This window comes from Rhamphochromis sp. 'chilingali' (assembly GCF_963969265.1).
Source record: "Rhamphochromis sp. 'chilingali' genome assembly, chromosome: 9".
NCBI classification, from domain to species: Eukaryota; Metazoa; Chordata; class Actinopteri; order Cichliformes; family Cichlidae; genus Rhamphochromis; species Rhamphochromis sp. 'chilingali'.
Window position 1 is genome coordinate 37471535 of NC_137936.1, and position 21413 is coordinate 37492947.

Below are 21413 nucleotides of genomic sequence, written 5' to 3' on the forward strand. Positions count from 1 at the left end.
AAGGAATTGGTTTCCCTCTGTGTATGGTTTTGGGGAGCAAGGCGGGGCAGTCTTTTCAAACTTATGTTGCGTTCCTGTACCCCTAGACTGCGGCGTAACACTATATTGTATTTAGATAGAAGCTAGCGAGCTAACTTCCTGCTAACTTCTAACTCTGTTGGATGCCTGGATGTTAAACTCAATTGTTACACTTGGTAGAGCAGAACGCTGATCATTCTATTAGAGATGAAAGACTTTATACAACTCTCAGTAATGCCATAGTGATCGTTTGATATATGGACCTGCAGCGGAGTTTAGGCCCAGACACGGCTAGTGACGTCAGACTTACCGACCGGATTGGACAACCATTTGTGTAGGATTTAGCTGCATGGAGATAAACAGGAATTAAAAATCAGTCTAAAACATCTGATATCAAGTGGTCTGATAGAACTTTTTTTTTTTTTTTTAATTTCATCTACATTTTTAAACAATAGCTTGTGGACAGAAATGTAAGTCCTTACCAAAAAAAGAAAATAGAAATACAAAATGCAAATTGCAAATGGTGGGCTTACTATGTAACACACAATATGTTGAAAAATCTAATAGGCTAATGCTGAGACTTCAAAATATGAACTTCAGATTACAGATCTAATAAGGATTAATGTATCATTATTAGATCTGTAATCTGAAGTTCCAAAATAGTATTGATCTTGATCTTCAACACTACATATCATTAGTGAAATAAACTGTGTGTAATAATTTTAAAGTTAAAAAAAACCCCAAATCTGCCTCCATCAGTCTGCATTTCCTAGGGGCCCATTTTACACAACAAATACCTTTTCAGATACTTCCTGTAAGTTTTGTCTCTTACTCCATAGACTATTGGACTAATTGCTCGTGGCAGGATCTGGAAGAGAATATAACAAGCAAAAAGGGAATCTGAATAATTTTGAGGAAACCACTGCTGCAGGACTTGCCTCAGCAAAGGTTCAGCATATATTGACATACACAACAACACCTGAAAACCATGGAGAATAATTGTATTTCTGGCCTTTGTAGCATCTTGACTTGCTGCTTTTGCAGTGAACAGGATTTTGAAGTAAGTAAAAAAGATAATAAACCAGACAATAACCAGATAGACTATATAGGTGATATCTCTTTTCTTGATGATGTGGGGATTTCGAAAGACTGTTTCTCTGAGGCAAAACACACGAGAATTATAGAAATCCAGTGGTTCTATGGCCAAGGTGATGAAGAGATCAGGAAGAACAGACAGCATGCTGGTCATCCAAATTAAACCAATCAACATTAACGTCCTTTTGACCGTGCAGATTTGGACGTGACGAAGAGGGATGCAGATGGCAATGTAGCACTCCACTGCCATGCAAGCCAGATTCAGAGGGGTGTTTTCAGTGGCAAAAAGAGCAAGCAGGATGAGCACACAACAGACAGAGACATTTATCTGGAAGAAGATGTAGCTGCTGATAAACAGTATGACGGTCAGTGTTACTTGGATCATATCGTTAAGTACCAGGTGGAAAAACAGGATGTAGCGTGGATTCATGTAAAAGATCTAAAGAATGGGAAGAAAATCACACAAAAGTAAAGAAAAGTAAAAGCAATTAGTACTTACATTAGAAAAATGAGTGAATAATGGAACTAAGACCTGCTGTATAATACATCAGCCATATTGTTTGGAATAACACTGATAAAAAAAAATAGGTAAACAAACACACAAAACAATCCAACAACTTCCTCAAAAACAAAAAAAATGTAATTGTTGCACACATTTTTTTTTTATTCCATGTGATTAATGAAATGTCATACCTGTTGTTTGCAGAAAGTTTGAAGAAGTGCTACATTGATGTAGTTAATGGAGATGCAGAGAACCACAACAATCACATTCTTGACCATAGCTTTGGGGAAAGCATCTCGATAGTTTACAACCACAGTCTCATTGGTATACGAAGCGCTCATCTCTTAGAAGCTGAAAAACATGTTTTTAAATATATCATGTTAATGACCCAAAATAAATCCTTTACCTGAGATTTAATGAATCTTTTAAGATTGATTATTTTATCATTTTTAAATCAGTAATTGTTAGATCCTGTTAAAGCTTTGCACTTATTTGGTGTGGCAAAACAACCCAGCAGTGACAGAAACACTTTAGAAGCGATTGACAATTGTCTCTACTATTTATTTTATATAATTTTGTAATAAACTACAGGTCAAGATGTTTACTACTGTTACTGTTGGGATTAAAGGTATTTTAGTTTTCATTATTATTTTTTTACGGAAGATTATTTTTGTTTTGTCTTTCTATGTTGAAAAAAATTAAGGTGCAAAGTATCATTCAAGAGTTTTCAAGTTCAAATGATGTCTTGCTATGTTATATTTTGACTTTTTAAACTTAGCTTTAGTTACCTATAATAACCTTTGTTAGGAGAAGAAACTGTGAACTTTTTCCTTTTCAAAATGAAACAGAAAAAAGTACTCACCCAAGTTTGAGGATCGAATAGAAAGATAAAAATCAGTGCACAGCCATCTAGAATTAAAAACAAATACAACATAATCGCGCAGCTAACCTGCACGGCAAAAAGGATGATCCGTCTGTCTGTTAGAAAAAGCATGATTCATGAATAACATCGTGCAATATTAAACTTACCTTTGCAAAACTAAGACAATTAGATTTTCATACTTTTAAACTTTACATATGTTATTCAAATTATTTAAACAAAAAAGCTATTTGATTATTAACCATTTTTAATGAATGAATGGAACAAACTCAGACGCGTTTCCCTGGACTTGAATACGTGCATGTCCTGCAACAGAAAACAACAATCACATTAGACATTTATTTAGAAAATACCAACAATGAGAGTTTGGCAGCAGATCTCACATCTGTTACTATTTCACCCTAATATGTTTTTTTTGTATAATGTAAATATCAGCTATGTCTAAAACAGTCAAAGTCACAGTACAGCTAAAAGATTTTAAAGTATCTTGAATGCATTAAAGTATTTTAGTAATTCATTTATACATTAACAAATTGCAAGTGATGCAGTGCCTACCTGAGTTTATTATGCATTTAGATCCCTACTGTAACACGACATCAGACTTTATATATTGGTTGGTTGGAGGTCCTTTAAGGATTGAAGGTTGTGTGTACAGGTGCAATGTACTGCAGGTTCGCACATGCATGCATGCAGTGTTTTTTCTTTTTTCCTTTTTGTGACAGGCACAGTGTTGGGGAGTAACGGAATACATGTACCGCCGTTACGTATTTAAAATACAAAATATGAGTAACTGTATTCCGTTACAGTTACCGTTTAAAAGGGTGGTATTCAGAATACAGTTACTTTGTTGAAATAAATGGATACTTTCTTGTTTCATTTTGTCGCGGGTCAGGACTGTTTGGGTTTTGTTTGACAGCTACGTTCTGTTGTTCCAGGCGGCAGCGTTACGGTTGCCATGGTTACAGGGCGACGCTCTCTCTCTCTCTCTGCGACTGTGTGTTTCCTGGGTGAGAGAGCGCCTTTTCGTTGTTGTTGTTGTTGCTAAGCTAACAGGCAGAATGCTACAAGCATAGCTCTAAAGAATGTAGCATCATGGGCAGTATAGTCCGTGTTGCAGGGAGAATGGACTGCCATACACGTTATGTGTCTGTGAGCGCGAGGAGGGAGAAAAAGGGGAGTGGAAAGGTACGAGTTTTTAAACGGGAGCTGGAAGCATGTAAATATAATAATAACCACTTCAGCCAAGAAGAGAGCCTGACGAGCCCAGTTGTAAGTAAGCTATTAAGACTCGACTGTACACCGTGTTCGTGTTTTCCTCCGAAAACAATAAGTTCCGTTGGAGCAGCCTTTCAACGCCTCTCTCTGTCTCTCGCAAGAAAAGTTGACCCACACAACAAAGTAAAGCTATTTTTCGACTACGAGCCGACAGGGACCCCGCCGTATTAGTCAGAGGTCCCTTTACTACAGTTCGGAGTCGCGGACCTTCAGTAACAGTAATAAATCACACAGCAATAGTACATTCACGTTGTTGTAAAAAGCATGATAATATATTAAGTAATCCAAAGTATTCAGAATACGTTACTGTCATTGAGTAACGTAACGGAATACGTTACAGAATACATTTTGGGGCATGTATTCTGTATTCTGTAATGGAATACATTTTAAAAGTAACCTTCCCAACACTGGACAGGCATGCCTGGAGTAGCTTCGCATAGATGTCCAGTCTTTTACTATCTAACCAAAAGCCTATTTTGACAGCCAAAAATTCTTCTGCTCAGGAAAAAACAAAGTGGCTGTAAAAAATTGTTTATTATGTTCATTATAAGTAATAAATCCAGTGAGCAGTATGCTAATTGTTCTACAGAATTCTTTACAACAGAGGTTTCTCCACATGCGCCCTGCTAACTGTTAAAAGAGAAACCATAAGAACACACTGAGTTTAAACTCTATAAAATGCACTTTATTGTTACACCAATGAAATAATATTAGCCAGTAAATCTTATCTCACTGTTAATTAATCAGCGTAATTCTGTTTTTTATTCTAAGTACTTCATAAATGATTCAATCCAACACATACAGATAAGAAACAATTTCTTTTTACAACGACAAGCAATTTGAGACTTTCTTCCAGTTTCTAATATTAGAGAAAATATCTTAGCCAGCACCTCCTCACATTCTTATCAAACTAGCAAAAACTGAAACTGAGTTTCAGTCCTTTTTTAGTCTTTTCTGATTTCATTGCTGCTATTGATCTTGACATTTTCATCTAAAGGCTTCAAGCTTTAGTTGGTGTAACAGTTTAGTTTCTTTTTCTTGCCACCAACACCGAACAAAAACAAGCTCCAGCGAACCAAGTGAATTGTCCAAAACAAACACACATGCTGGAGTTCAAGAACAAAAACACAGTTCAGGAGGCCAGCCCGGAGGCTGACAACTAAGAAGTCCAGGACAATTCATCTTCTGAGAACGGCCACGTTGGCGACACAGATCCAAAAGCCGACCGCGCGGAAGGCAGCGGTGGCGAAGGGGAAACAGTTCAGGGGGCCGACCGTGCGGACAGCAGCGGCGGCGACGGGGAAACAGTTCAGGCGGCCGACCGTGCGGACAGCAACGGCGGTGGCGACACAAGTCCGGAGGCCGGCCGCGCGGAAGGTAGCGGCGGCGCTTGGGAGGTCATCCATATCGACGATGACGCACAACAAGCGGCCTGGCAGATGACCGCCGATGTCGAGGCGGCAGTTCGGGACCTGAAGGTGGCATGGCCTTCGCAGCACCAGACGAGACGGAAGCAGAGGCTGGACCAGGCGCGGCTGAAGCGGAGGCTGATGGTGATGGAACCGGGCCAGGCGAGGCTGAAGGTGATGGAGCCGGGCCAGGCGAAGATGTTGGAGCTGCAGCAGGCGGCTGGACGGGCTCCTCGGGCCCTCCAGCTGACGAGGCAGGAAGCTGGACGGGCTCCTCGGGCCCTCCAGCTGACGAGGCAGGAAGCTGGCTAGGTTCCCCTGAACCTCCAACTGACGAGGCAGGAAGCTGGACGGGCTCCTCGGGCCCTCCAGCTAACGAGGCAGGAAGCTGTCTAGGTTCCCCTGAACCTCCAGCTGACGAGTCTTGGGGCTGGACGGGCTCCTCGGGCCCTCCAGCTGACGAGGCAGGAAGCTGGCCAGGTTCCCCTGAACCTCCAGCTGACGAGTTTTGGGGCTGGACGGGCTCCTCGGGCCCTCCAGCTGACGAGGCAGGAGGCCTGACGGGCTCCTCGGGCCCTCCAGCGAAAACAGTCTCTGGACCAGTGGGCACCGGGGCCCCTGGAACACACAGGTCGGAACCAGCAGGCGCACAGGCCTCTGGCAGGAACAAAGCAGACTGCAGCTGCACAGAGCATTGACTCAGCTCAGGCAGCGACAGCCGGGTGCAGTCCTCAGCCGGCTTCTTAATCTCCAGGGGTCCAGAGTCGGCTGGGGGCTGAAACCCAGCCTCTGGGGAGGCCCTGGAGTGCGTCACAGTCTCTGAACTGGCCAGCTGTTGAGGACTGATTACAATATTGGGTGGTTTGTCTCTCTGCTTGGAATGAACAGATGAAAAATAGTTCTTTTCGGGTTGGATTGACTCAACTTGTTGTACAGGAGGAGTTGGTGAAGACGATGGCTGAGCTGATAATAAGGCTGATGAGTCTCCTACCAACTGAGCTATTGACTGGGCTATGGACTGTAACATGGTGTCTAATAAGTCTGGCTGTGACTGTAACTGGGCTATGGGTAGTGAGGCTGAATGAGATGGAGGTGACGGCTGGGCAGCTAACTGAGCTTCTGGCTGGGAAGCTAACTGAGGTAAAGACAGCTGAGCAGGAGAATGAACAGGCAACAAACAGGTCTCCTTGTCATCTGTTGCACAAAACAAGGCCCCTGAATAAACTGTCCCACAGTCCAAAACAGAAAAAGGGTCCTTCTCACTCACCAAAGCCGGCAGTTCTGAAGTCCTAATATCCGGCTGTGGGGTGACGCGCTGACGGCGCGATCGTCGCTTCCTCCCTGCCGACTGCTCTGGCGGGCCGGGCAAAACCTCCGGCGGGCCGGGCAAAACATTCACCGCCGGGCTGGGTTGGGAAGCGGTAGCGGCTGGAGGGTGGAGGTGAAGTTCGTTAAGAATGAAGTCTTGTGCGAGCGGGTGAAGAGAGTCTAGTAGCCAGGAGTGAGCAGAAATTAGCTGCTGTAGCCTGGCTTCTACAGCGCGGTGAAACTCCTCTCCCTCACGTTCGAGCCACAGGTTGACCAACCTTGAAATGGAGTCGATTACTTCCTCCCGAAACTCCTGGGAAGGTGCGGATGCTGCTGGGTCCATGTTTGGTCGGCTCGTACTGTCACGGCTGGCGGGTTGAGCCGTGTGGTGTGGAGGAAAAGGAGGACCCAAAATGCAGACAGCCGACTGATGATATGAGTGAGAGTTTATTTACAGGTGACAGTGGCAGGAACAGACAACGAATCATGAGACATACTAACGGAAACCTAAACTGGGAAAACTAAAGAACAACTAGAAATCCTCAGGACACGGGGTGAAAGCCAGAGAGACGCAGACTGACGGAGGATACCAAAAACGCAGAGATACACGGATGAACGCAGACAAGCCGACAACGAACACAGACCGACACCCACTATATATACACACACACGCACACAGGGTAATCGGGTAATCGCACACAGGAGGGAAGAACAGCTGATCTGAATACACATGATGACTGGAGGACACAAGCTGAACACAATGACAACAGACACAGACCGTCAGAATAGAACAGGAAATCCAGAACACGAGCCTTCAAAGTAAAGCAGGAAACACACAGACTGATTTACAACACAACACGGGGACATGACCAGAGCACCAAGGACAGACACCGGTAGGGCTGAATATACACCAAACTTCAGGTTCAACCCTAAACTAGTACAAAATCAGAATAAACACAAGGCACAAAAATGAACTTCAAGGAAACACAAAACGCTGGGTCAAAATGACCCAGGACCATGACATTTACCTCATAATAAATGAAATACGTTGAGGCAACTCTTTCTGTTATTCAGCTGTAATTTGACACTTAAAAAAACATCAAAAGTTAGAAAGTTCTTATCTCAAGACGACTCTAACATCGCGTTGTTACAGTTACCAATTACCACATCCAGAAGTTGTAGTACCAGCATACGTTCAGCATCAGCAGGGAGAGATAACGTATTTTAAGCCAAGAAGATGCTAGTGAACAAGGAAGGTTCCATCTATCTGGACCATGTGCAAACTGATAATATTCTTTTTTAGGGCTGTCAAAATTGAGAACAATCAAAACAACTGCTGTATAATGCCCTGCGCTATTTTTGGTTAATTGGTCACATGACTCCATCACATGACTTAAATGCGTCATTGTTTTAGAAAGTCTGTGTTCTCGAGTGTCCACGCTGCGCCGCTGCTCAGTTTTGAAATGTATGCGTTTTCGAGAGCGTTTTCAAAACGCTGCGTTTTTCCTTGAGGAAAAAGGTCTGGACGGGAGAAAACGCATTAGTGTGGTTGTAGCCTAAGGCAAACAGGTCCACCAAGGATGCAATTTCCCCTGCCCATCTCTCTGTTCTGCATCACCTGGAGAATCTTGGGAATTCAGTAAGGATGTTCTTCACTGATTTCAGATTGGCTTTTAATACCATTATTCCAGAAATCCTTAAATATCAAATCAAATGAAAATGTATTTCTATAGCACATTATAATACAACAAAGTTGACCAAAGTGCTTCACAGTCGGTCAGAGCAATAGCATAAGACAACAATATGGGTAAACGGCATAACTAGCCACGAAATAACCAACTAGTTTGAATCCTAAGCTCAGAAGAAGGTCAATAAAAACTCTTAAGTGTGCTGTCTTAGTGCTATGGTGAGGTCTAAATTTAGACTGAAATTTTTCATTGATACCATTAGTGTCAGGAAAGGTCTGAAGTTGTTTTATTGACGCCTTTTCAAGAATTTTGGATATAGGAGGGAGTTTGGAGATCAGTCTGTAATTAGTTAGAGAACTAGGGTCAAGATTGTTTTTCTTTATAATGGGGTGAAAGACAGAATGCTTAAATACTGACGGTGCACAACCTAATGACAGTGATAGTTTCAATAAAAGTTGGATACAGGGACCAATAGTGGTCAAAGCTTCCATAAGAAAATGAGAGGGAAGGATATCATGGGAGAGATTAGAGATTTTGAGATGATCAGTTATAGCTATTAAATCAGAATCAGTGGCTCAAACTGTTGAAAGCCAGTCAAGCATTCAGGGACTGGGTCAGAAACTAACAATGACTGAGATGAGAGAGATGCTCTCAGAACTGAAATTTTGTCATTTAAAAAGCTTGAAAAATGTTCAAAAAGTACAGGGGACTATCGCAGTGAGATAGCTTATATAATCCAGTGGGACAGCCTCTGTTTAGACAGCTCTACTTCTAGTTGGATAAGCAAAGCAGACAAACAGCTGGTCGCATAAACATACATTCTATCCTTCCGGCGCCCCCCGTGTGCGGCAGCCTGTTACAGCAGCTCTGCTCATTCTGAGTTTCTTTCTTTCTTATCTTTTTTCTCGTAATTTTTTTATAACTAACGTATTAGTAATTAGACTCTGCAACCATGTTCTACCGTTTTGTGCTAGTCCTGGTCGTTTTTCTCAGTTTATTTCTACTTTTTTCACCCGTGTCTGGGGACCCAGAGCAGAGATCCTTTGTTTACAGTAAGGATCAGCTGTTAGCGCTGAGTCCTGCAGCGGTACTGCCGGCGGACAGACCCGATATTCCCAGCGAGCTGAGGAGGAAAAGACGGGGGTGTCGTGCTGGGAAGGAGCGCCGTCGCCCGAGAAGGAGACGTTATCGACCATCTCTTCCTTCTGTAATTATTGGAAACGTAAGATCTTTGCCCAATAAGATGGATGAGCTCATGTCGCTAACCTGGTCACAGAGGGAGTACCGGCAATGTAGCATCATGATGCTAACGGAGTCGTGGCTAACATCGCTAACTCCGGACACAAGCGTGACACTACCGGGATTCCAGCTGCTGCGAGCGGACAGGACCAGAGACAGCGGTAAGAGGAAAGGAGGGGGACTGGCAGTTTTTGTGAACGACAGATGGTGTAACCCTGGGCACATCACTGTAAAAGAGCAACTCTGCAGCAGAGACATTGAGCTGTTAGCCGTTAGCATGCGTCCGTACTACCTGCCCCGGGAGTTCCCTGCTCCCCCCCACCCCCAACAACAGCATCCAATACACACTCAACACAAGGCTCCAGCCTGTCTCTCTCAACCACCCAGGTTAGGAGGGAACTGAGGAGGATTAATGGCAAGAAGGCAGCGGGTCCAGATGGCATCAGCTCGAGGGTCGTCAGGTCCTGCGCGGACCAACTGTGTGGGGTGATGGAGCACCTCTTCAACCTGAGCCTGAGGTTGGGAAGAGTTCCACAGCTCTGGAAAACCTCCTGTGTTGTACCAGTGCCAAAGACTTCACGCCCTAACACTAGGAAGGCCCAGAGCCCAGCCATTTGGCTTTTCTACCTTTAAAACCCGGAGAGCAGCCAAATGGCTGGTAGGCTTTTAGCTAAGCTTTAGCTTCAGGCAAGTGGAAGCTAAATTGGCTAGTCATTCATATGTAAATTGGGTTGTTACCTGGGAATTCTGGAGGGAGGGGAGTGGGGGTGTGTGGATGAGGGGGTGGGGGAGCTGCTAAAAGCGGTGAGCTTCCTTTTGTTTCATCTTGATGCATTCTCAATCATCCAGGGAAACAAATCTCCAAAAGTCACCAACTTGGAGTGTTTCAGTTTGCCATCTTAGGGAGAAATCAACACACATGGGTGTATGTCCTTTGTTGCTGAGATTTATTGATAAAAACAGTACAAAAAATCAACCATTTGTACACATTTTTACAAATAATTATAAAAAGTGAGTGAGTACATTTCAACATTTTCAGCAATCACTCACAATCCTGGCACTGCCATGGTATCTGTAGTCTGCATTTACCTTGGCTTGGCTTCCTGATCAATTGTCCACTACCAAAAGGAAGCCAAGCCCTGCCACCCTTTACAACAAAACAAGGTGTGATCACATTGATGCCACAATGGACGACTGATCAATGCTCCACTACCAAAAGGAAGCCAAGCCCTGCCACCCTTTACAACAAAACAAGGTGTGATCACATTGATGCCACAATGGACGACTGATCAATGCTCCACTACCAAAAGGAAGCCAAGCCCTGCCACCCTTTACAACAAAACAAGGTGTGATCACATTGATGCCACAATGGACGACTGATCAATGCTCCACTACCAAAAGGAAGCCAAGCCCTGCCACCCTTTACAACAAAACAAGGTGTGATCACATTGATGCCACAATGGACGACTGATCAATGCTCCACTACCAAAAGGAAGCCAAGCCCTGCCACCCTTTACAACAAAAATAGGTGTGATCACATTGATGCCACAATGGACGACTGATCAATGCTCCACTACCAAAAGGAAGCCAAGCCCTGCCACCCTTTACAACAAAACAAGGTGTGATCACATTGATGCCACAATGGACGACTGATCAATGCTCCACTACCAAAAGGAAGCCAAGCCCTGCCACCCTTTACAACAAAACAAGGTGTGATCACATTGATGCCACAATGGACGACTGATCAATGCTCCACTACCAAAAGGAAGCCAAGCCCTGCCACCCTTTACAACAAAACAAGGTGTGATCACATTGATGCCACAATGGACGACTGATCAATGCTCCACTACCAAAAGGAAGCCAAGCCCTGCCACCCTTTACAACAAAACAAGGTGTGATCACAGGGCTTGGCTTCCTTTTGGTAGTGGACAATTGATCAGGAAGCCAAGCCAAGGTAAATGCAGACTACAGATACCATGGCAGTGCCAGGATTGTGAGTGATTGCTGAAAATGTTGAAATGTACTCACTCACTTTTTATAATTATTTGTAAAAATGTGTACAAATGGTTGATTTTTTGTACTGTTTTTATCAATAAATCTCAGCAACAAAGGACATACACCCATGTGTGTTGATTTCTCCCTAAGATGGCAAACTGAAACACTCCAAGTTGGTGACTTTTGGAGATTTGTTTCCCTGGATGATTGAGAATGCATCAAGATGAAACAAAAGGAAGCTCACCGCTTTTAGCAGCTCCCCCACCCCCTCATCCACACACCCCCACTCCCCTCCCTCCAGAATTCCCAGGTAACAACCCAATTTACATATGAATGACTAGCCAATTTAGCTTCCACTTGCCTGAAGCTAAAGCTTAGCTAAAAGCCTACCAGCCATTTGGCTGGTGGCGGGTTTTAAAGGTAGAAAGGTAGAAGCCTGGGCCTTCCTAGTGCTAAGGACCTCAACAGCTACAGGCCGGTGGCTCTGACATCCCACCTGATGAAGACCCTGGAGCGGTTGGTCCTGGCTCAGCTTCGGCGCCTAATAAGCTCATCACTGGACCCACTTCAGTTTGCCTACCAGCCTGGCATTGGAGCGGATGATGCCGTCATTCACCTCCTACATCGTTCCCTCGCTCACCTGGAGACCGCTGGAAGCACTGTGAGAATCATGTTCTTTGATTTCTCCAGTGCCTTCAACACCATTCTTCCCTCGGTTCTAAAGGACAAGCTGGTGAACTCTGGAGTGGACCATCACCTCACTACCTGGATCCTGGACTACCTCACCGACCGACCACAGTATGTGAGGACTCAGGGCTGTGTGTCGGACAGGGTCGTCTGCAGTACGGGGGCCCCACAGGGAACGGTTCTGGCTCCGTTCCTCTTCACCATCTACACTGCAGACTTCTCCCACAATTCCACCCAGTGCTTCCTGCAGAAGTTCTCTGATGACTCTGCAATAGTCGGCCTCATCACTGATGGGGACGACAAGGAGTACAGAGGTCTGACCCAAGACTTTGTGGACTGGTGCCAGCTGAACTACCTCCAGATCAACGCCAGTAAAACCAAGGAACTGGTGGTAGACTTCCGCAGGCACAAGCATTCTCCACTGCAACCACTGAACATCCAAGGTATGGACATTGAGGCTGTGGACAGCTACAGGTACCTTGGTGTTCATCTGAACAATAGACTGGACTGGACTCATAACTCAGATGCCCTCTACAGGAAAGGGCAGAGCAGGCTGTACCTGCTGCGGAGACTCAGGTCGTTTGGGGTGGAGGGCCCACTCCTGAAGAAATTCTATGACTCTGTTGTGGCTTCTGCTATCTTTTATGGTGTGGTCTGCTGGGGCGGCAGCATCTCTGCTGGGGACAGGAAGAGACTGAACAGGGTGATCCGAAGGGCCAGCTCTGTTCTAGGATGCCCTCTGGACCCAGTGGAGGTGGTGAGTGACAGGAGAACGGCGGCTAAGCTGTCATCCCTGATGGACAACATCTCCCACCCCATGCAGCAGACTGTGACAGCACTGAGCAGCTCCTTCAGTGGGAGACTGCGGCACCCACGGTGTGGGACGGAGAGATTTCGCAGGTCTTTCCTCCCCACTGCTGTCAGACTCCATAATAAAGACTTTAACTGATCAAGCACACACATCCATACATATGCAATAATACTAAGTGCAATAATCCTTTCTGTCATCGTTGTATTTTTACTCAGTTGTATATAGTATTTGTATTTGTATTCTATTTTTATCTTATTGTATATTTATTTTATTTTATTCTACTGTATATAGTATTTTATTTTATTCTATTCTGTACAGTTGTGTACTGTATTTATTCTTATTGTATTCTAATTTTTGCCTCATAACTTTTGCACTGTCCACTTCCTGCTGTGACAAAACAAATTTCCCACGTGTGGGACTAATAAAGGTTATCTTATCTTATCTTATCTTATTCTGAGTGCGCTCAATGTAGGTGCGTAGCACAAGCACTGGACAAAGAATGCATCCTTCTTTACTCCTCAGATGTAAAAGGAGGGGAGCAAAAGCTCAGCATCTCAAACTCCATTGAGCTATAAGATGCAGGCATGATCTTGGGAAAATAGGCAGCATTTGGACACAATACGACCTTCTGGCCATCAGGAGAGAACTGTGTGCAGGAGGGATGCACAGACAGCACATGAAGGTCACCCACTCACTTTGCTGAAGCCAAAGCGAGAAGTAATGCAGTAATATGAGAGAAATTTCATATCCACAAACTCAATAGGTTCAAATGGGGTCTAGAAAGGGCCTCCAGCACCAAAGACAAGTCCAGTGCTTGGGACACTGGACTTAAGCGCGGGTCTAGTAGATGCGGGCCCAGCACTATGAATTGTCGCTATCACACTAGGTGGCAGACCCTTAGCAGTCACCTGTTGAGATTAAATAATTTGCAGCGCCTCAATAATGCTATGCTTTTTATTAATGATAAGTGTTATAAAGTTATATAATGTAGTAAGCGGAACCTCTTTGGAGGCAACAGAGGGGTAAAAGCAGCATCTCCTTGCCGTTGGACCCCTTCTCCACTTGGAACCAGCTAGGAGGGCTGAGGCTTCTTCCTCGTGGGCGTCGGGTCCCGCCAGAGGCCCGATGGTGGGCCTTTGCTCCAGGCCAACTGACGTGGAGCTCGGACCGAAGGTTGTGCTTGCGCTGGCGGCACACCCACTGCAGCAGTGGGTGCCGGTCTCTTGCCAGTCGACAGAGGAGTGGCAGGCCTGTGAGAGCTAGCTGCAGGCTTGGTCTTCGTCTGATGTCTGGGGATGAAATCGCGCAGAGCTTCTGTCTGCTTCTTCCTCAGATGAAATCTAGTCTGAATGGCTTCAAGTGAATGTCGGAATAACCCAGCCACAGACACTGGTTTGTCCAGATTTACAGTCATGTCCCTATCTGGGACGTCAGAGAGGGTCAGCCGCAGGTGCCTCTGGACGACAACTGTTGAAGCCAGTGTGTTTGCAGGGGAATGCATCACCTGCCTGACCCAGCTCATTCTGCCTGAGCATTTGTGACGCACAGAGGATGTAATTCATGGCGACTCTGACCTCGTTAAGAAGAGGTGCCAGCGGACTGTCAACACGAACCAGAGATCCAAGCTCCACCAGGCACATTGGCTGGTACATCTGGAGTGTGGTGACGGAGGTCATGGCAGAGCTGTGCTGGCCTGAGCCCGACAAATCTTCTCCAGGTGCGAAGCAGAGAATCTGCAGTGATTGGACGGCAGAGTTGCACGGCCGCAGACACCATGGTCATGGGACGGGGCCAGATAAGCAGCCAGAGACGGCTCCATAGGGGGTCGGTTAGCTAAGCTAGCCTTGTCTGCGCCGTCCAACTCCATGTGCTGTACATAGCTGGGCACAGTGACGGGGGTTGACAGAGGTTTGTCCCATGATGCTGTTAGCTCGCACACAAAGTCTGGAAACATGTGAAGGTGGTTTTTGGCTGTTGCGGGCTCCTGTGGGAAGAAAAAAAACAGCTTCTGAGCTGGTGGAGAAGAGGACCAGTCCACCTGCAGTTTTTAAGCAGCATGGCGAAACAAAAAAGGGGAAAAAGAGAGGGTGTCAGTGTGGCAGACCGGCGCAGCATTGGCGGCCCATTGGGTCGACAATGAGCTCTCCTGCTCATGGAGCAACCATGGATGTCCAGGCCGATGTCCAGCATGTCGGGCTTCAACCCAGCCTGAACTCCGCCAGCGCTCCTGCATGGTTCCAGCCGGTCATTGGCTAACCCATCAACATATTCCATGTGGTCAGCCCAGCTAATTGCGGGGACAGCGACAGGATAATCCTCGGTCCTGGAAAGGAGAGGGTCATGCCGTGTGACAGCCGAGCGTCCCAGCACTTTTTCCACCCGTCTTTTCAGGGCCTGCTGGCAACAAAACGCACAGGCTTCAGGCTCCGTCAACGCTCACCTAGCGTGGACAATAACCAGGCAGACAAGGCAGGCATCGGGCTGGTCGCTGTCGTGCAAAGAGAAACCGCATCCCTGAGGACAGGGGCGAACAGAAGATTTCTGCTTTGCTCGCTTTGGTTTGGAGTCCATTCCAAAACGCAAAGCAAAAAGCTGCACAGGAAAACTCGAAATTTGCGCTCCGCGGGCAACCTACACACCAACTGCGTGGTGGAGGCTAACACCAACAGGGGCAGTTAAGCTAAATTCAAGTCGGCAGACCCCGGAGCTAACTAGCAGCAGACGGCTAGCCCAACACAGCAGAGGTGTTCTCAGCAAGGTGAAGAGCGTAAGAACTGAGCGATGACTGCGATGACAGCGGTTATATGTGCAGACGGAGCCGTGTGTCATCTGTCTTAAAGCCGTGAATAAAGATTTCTTCAGCCAGGACATGCAAGGGTGTGATATCCCATACCACTGAGTTGTACCGAGTGAATCAACTGAAAGGGAACTTTCTTGCACCTTTGTGCTGTGAAGGCAACTGTACAATGACAATAAATAAATTTCTAAGTTCTCAAAGGCCTGTTACAAAAAACAACAAAAACAGTAAGCTACGTTCAAGCCACCATCTTCTACTTTTTGCATTTCCAGTTTATCTGTCAAATCAATTCTTACAAAATATTCATTTTCGCGAATTTTTGACTTTAATCTTCAAAATTCTGCGTTTTCTTGTTTGTCTTCAGGCTCCGGCGGCATTTCTTTAACCTTGAATGGCACATTTCATTCAGCGACATCTTTTCTTTTTCCTCAGTTTTCCAGTTCAGAAACAGCCATTCTGACTTCTCTGAAACACCCAACCCTACTTCTTACAATATTGCTTGAGTAAACTTCCTGTAAGTATGACTTTGTTCTGCGCTCCACAGCGATGACTTTTGGGACATCTTGACATTTTCAGTGATCCTCTGTGTATTCAGGAAGCAAGTCACACTGCAAGCTCCAGAATGAGCAACAGTCTCATCAGCCCTCATTAGGCCGTGACGTTAAAGGTCACACACACACTGGGAAAGCTTGTTATGCGGCACCCAGCATGCAGTTCACATACACAGCATCAAAGGGATTTATTAGGTATGTCTTATGAGGGAGTTTTTCATCATTGCCATTAAACAACTCTGCAATTACTTTGGAACTAGAGTACGCTGTACCATTGTGATATTTGAGACAATGATATGATTTACTTTAAATGGCTGTCCTGGTTAATTATAAACAAGTAGAGCATACCCAATGGAAAACATGAGATTGTTTGAAAGCAAAAAGATAAATAAATAAATCTCTGCAGACGGGCTCTGTGGACAACTCACAACCCACTGAGGGAAAAGCTTCATTGCTCATATGTTTAATGAGCTTTTATTGTGAAATCAGCTGCTACAAAGTTTAGAGGACTTTGAAACTTTTTTTTAACTTCAGGCATCATCATCATCATCATCATCACATTCAAGGACAAATGTCTAACCCTAACATTAAGAGCATTTTCATTTCTCTGCTTTCCTCCAAAAAATCCACATTTCCATATTCTGTAACTCAGCTGAACAAATTAGAAACGATCACTGATACTTATTAATAGAATTATTGTTAGAAACACTTTATATATCTCCAGGTTTTAGACTAGTGTCCAAATAAAAGAAAAAGAAGAAGTTGCAGCAGTAACTGTTACTGTTATTTTCCAAGTTTTATCATTTCACAACTTTACTTGTTGATAGTTGGGACAGATTTTGTTTAAAACAAACATGTTTTTCATGCCAGTCTATAGAGATAATGTGCTGAAGGTCACTGTCAATAATGATGCTCTGTGACTGAAAGCAATTACTGATCCCTGTGGAGCTGCTCTTTAAACAGCTGATGGACGCCCATGAGGACTTGGCTTTGTTCCTCTGTGTCTCACTCCCTTTGTGCAACTTAAAAAAAAAAACAAAAACAACTTTTGCCAGAGTTTCCATGAGGCTACCACAAACATGAAAACTTTATTCTTGGAGACAGGAGGGCATAAGGATGACATTTTCACTCTCAGAAAGTATCAAATTTTCTGTATATGATTTGCTTTTCAAGAAAAGCCCAGTTATCCTAACAGCTCCTTAACCCTCCGGTTGTGTTCACCCCCCGCCCCCCTTACTTTAGTGTTCCCGGTCAGTTTTAACAACTCTTAAATTAACATAAGAAACATTTTTTCATCACCAAATTCAGTTTCCCATTCCCATTCATTTTCTATGGTGGTCACTTTCGACCAGCACAGATGTAACAAAGTTTATTAAAACACTCAAAATTCAACGAAGGAGGTGCTCATCACTTTCATATGTTCAAGTGCACAGTGTGGAGGATGACCTCAGGCCTCGAGGCAGTCAGATGTAAAACACAATATTTATGACTTTTTTAATTTTGACCCAAACACGACAGGAAGGTTAATGGAAGTTACTGGGTAGATGATTGCTGAGCTTGCTGGAGGTGCAGGTGACCGGGACCTGCGGTGGAAGTGCCTGATGATGGAGGTTGAGCAGGTCTTCTGACTGTTTCTTCAGTAGGGTCAGGGTCAGTGCTGATGGCATGAGGCGATGCCTGGACCCCGCAGAGGTTGCTTAGTTAGTCCACCTCCTTCAGGATGACACATCAGTGTACCATCACCAGAGGTTTGTGTGCTTCTCATTCAGTGCATGCTCTGGTCTACAAACACGTGGGGCTCCGTACAAACTACTGAGTCCCATTTTAACTTGTTGCAATGAAATTTAGGTAAACTTGTTTAGTCCATATCAGTGTGGATATCCAGTATGATCGTTTTTCCCACCTGATGTGTTTTCAAAGGCTTCCTGTAACTCTTTTGAACAGTGTATTAAAGGCTTAGGCCTAAAGATCCGTCAATGTTGTTTCCAGTTTGCTGCTTCAGTGTACACAAGCTTTATTATTTGTCACATACAACATCATACAATACAGTACAATGTGTAGTGAAATGATCCGTGTCTGTGCTGAGGACAGGCTGCAGACAAAGCCACGCCATTCCAGGGCTTTTTGGTTAGCATGAGGGGTCTAGCCAGGACCCCTACTGGATACTGGGTGGGAATCAAACTTGCAACTCCAGCTCCAAAGCCGTGCAGTCTCACCACTACCCTATCCAGCTGCAAGGGGTAAAAGATAGATGCCTGGGCCATCCCAATCTGTATCATCCCAGATTTGCTTTGCTCACTGCACATGCCTGGGGCATTTATCTTTTACTCACTTACATAAACCTTAGAGAGGAACAAGTGGTGGGAAATTTAACAAAATAAAAACCATCTGTGGGGATGACTGCAATCCAAATGAACAGCTGCTCCTCACATATTTAGACGTCTTTTCAGTCACTTAAACTGCAGCACAGATTTCTTCCCTTCTTGTTTTCTGGTAAAGAACCAACAACACAGTAAAGCATACTATTTGTCTGATAACTGCCTCGGAAATGCTCCAGTAAGCACCAACACCTCAAACACACTTTAGAGGTGTAGTTTAATTGCAGTGGTTAGATCCACCAGCTGGGCTTTGCAACATGAGAGTATCTAGAGAGCACAGATGTACATAAGAAATGAGAGCATAAAAACTTTTGCAGGAGTTCACTGACACCATCAAATAAATGAAAGTTCACTCCTTTATTGTCGTCTGTGCTGTAATACAGAGACTCCTTAGAAAAATACAAAAAATGTAAACCTGTTATAAAATATACAAAAAATACAGGGATTCAAATACAAAGGGGTATAAATTTGTGGCAGTCGTTTATATATTATAAGACACAGACATTCAACACAATCTTCAGGTGGTTCATTTACAGAGTGACTTTATGACTGTAATTCAGTTTTTTTAATATTCCTTTAGGGTGACCTTTCTTCATTCATAGTACATTTCTGTGCACTGATTCCTGCACTGCGCTCACATTTACTTTACTCGACCACAGCCTCGGTGAATAGTGATATTTAAACATCTAAAATTCCCTTTTTTAAAAACTACACCTCAGTTTTCTCTTCACCACTTTTAACCATTTAGGCCTAAGATAAAAATCTACCGTCTACATGCAAGCACGTAATGACTTTACTGAAAATGACCCAAAGGACTTTAATATTCAGAGTGGTAATAGCACTTCATTACTTTTTGTCATTCTGCTGCTGATTAAAATAAAACAAACTGTAATAAACACGTCATATTTAACAAACCATACAAAAGAGATCAAATTATAAATAAAGAACAGGCGAATGATGGGTGGCGACGAATGAACACTGTGTGTGAGAAAATTCAGATTTTTACTGAATCATGTTCGTGCTGATATTTACTACATACAGTAAACTCGTTTTTTTGACCATGAACTCATCATGTGAGGGTTAACTGAGGTCATAGATCAAGTGAGGCGTAGATTTAAGGCAATTCTCTATTAGCTTCACTTTTCAGATGTTCATTTTTTATGCAAACTGTGTTAAACACAAATATCCCCAAAAAGAAAATGGCAGAGGTAACAGATGTCATGGGGAACCTGAAATATCAAATCCATGTGTTTTATGACCGTTTGTTGTATAAGAGCACCTTTACTTGGAAAAATGTCGTAGAGTGGAGACACTTTTGCCAGGAAGGCTGATTTGGAGGATTTGGTTTGTCGGAATGTGCCGAACTCTTCTCAAAGCTTGATTTATCGTCCTGTGTTCAATCTCCCCAGAGATCTTTCGTTGGTCTTGAAGCTAATAAATGTTGAACAACAGCTCTTTCCACAGAAACGCAGGACAGGAGATTTCAGAACTGATTAGAGTCTGAACCTGAATTTGTCACAGCAAATCTAAAAACCAGCGTGCTTACTTTGGCTGAATATAGCTACTGCATTTTAAGCAAGTTCAATATTATTACAACCTATTCAATTTAGTTCCAGGGATACTTTATTCTTCTGAATCAAAATACTGCCATTACACAGCAGTTTACTACCAAGCAGACCAAACACGTTAGCCTGTTCTCAGGCTTTGTGCTAGGACGCGAGGCTACGCTGTAGCTATGGGGTAAATTTACCGCAGTGCTATAAATCAAGCTTTAGTTTGTTCTTCTTCCTCTTCGTCCCATTGTGCTCGCTCAGAAGTCAACAGATCACTTCCTGGAGAAAAGCTGGTTCTCCAGCTGTTCCAGGCGCGCGGTCATCCCAGCCAGTGGACACGTCATTAAGGAATCATAAGTACTTAACATGCACACATACACACTCACTGTATTCTGTATGTAGCAGAAGAAGAAAAATCTGGTACAGAGAGCGCAGAGGGGGGTGGGGTCACCTGCATGCTGAGCACCCCAAAAACTTTCAGCTTCTAAGCCGAAGTCACAGGGAAACAAACAACAGCTATCATGTTAATAAAAAAACACCCAGAGCAATAACAAGAGATTTAATATGCAAAGACACTGGAGTCTTTACCTGAAGGTACAGAATTACCTAATATTATGTGTTTTTGTTTTAAAGGATATGTTTCTGTGTGACCTGCTCCAGGCTGTTCATAGTGGCCTGCTGGAACTCCACCAGACTTTCACATGCACAGGGGTCCTTCACCTCAATCTCGCCCTGACTCTCCTCTGCAGAAGGAAAAATATATGAATACATATAATATTCTTTATCTGTATATACATTGTGTTAATTTCAGTTATCTTGAAGGTGCAGACATTGCTCATAAGATGCGATGAAGTGCTGTAGTTTAATTTTTTACCTGTTTAGCTTTAATGTCTACTTAGAGCTCCAAACAGGCTAAACCAATAAAGTACTATTATTAATTTTTTAACCTGAGGATTTATTGTTCGGTACAGTATTATTACACTCAGGAAAAATGTTTTGTAACTGCTTTGTTTTTAGTGCTCTTTTTCTGCAATTGTCATGTTGTAATTCTGTCAGTAGAGGGCGACAAAGAAAAGACATTGTTACAATGAATTACCAGTAAAAACCACACAAACCATCACATGAAAGTTCTGCTGAAGCTTTGACCAAAATCTTTTGTTATTAAAATGATGAATGTTATCAATTTCAGCTGTTTATGGTACAAAACTCTTCTCTAAGTGTATAAAA

At 43.9% G+C, this 21413-nt stretch overlaps 2 protein-coding genes across 6 annotated transcripts in view; both read right to left on the reverse strand.

Annotated features, from left to right (window-relative positions):
* Positions 1-787: 787 nt before the first annotated feature.
* LOC308403088 (odorant receptor 131-2-like) lies at positions 788-1956 on the reverse strand (the record flags this gene model as incomplete). The annotated part of the gene is made up of 2 exons (XM_080892338.1): positions 788-1552; positions 1807-1956. The coding sequence occupies 2 exons, from the start codon at positions 1954-1956 to the stop codon at positions 788-790; spliced, it is 915 nt and encodes a 304-aa protein (XP_080748464.1).
* A 17015-nt stretch (positions 1957-18971) lies between these two features.
* matn4 (matrilin 4) overlaps positions 18972-21413 on the reverse strand; it is a 30137-nt gene continuing 27695 nt past the window's right edge. For all 5 annotated transcript variants that reach the window (XM_080891135.1, XM_080891136.1, XM_080891133.1 and 2 more), the window contains 2 exons: positions 20825-20929; positions 18972-20517 (listed from right to left, as the gene is read on the reverse strand). In XM_080891135.1, coding sequence (XP_080747261.1) covers positions 20459-20517; positions 20825-20929 — 164 coding nt within the window. In that variant the 3' untranslated portion in view covers positions 18972-20458. The remainder of the gene's footprint in view (positions 20518-20824; positions 20930-21413) is intronic.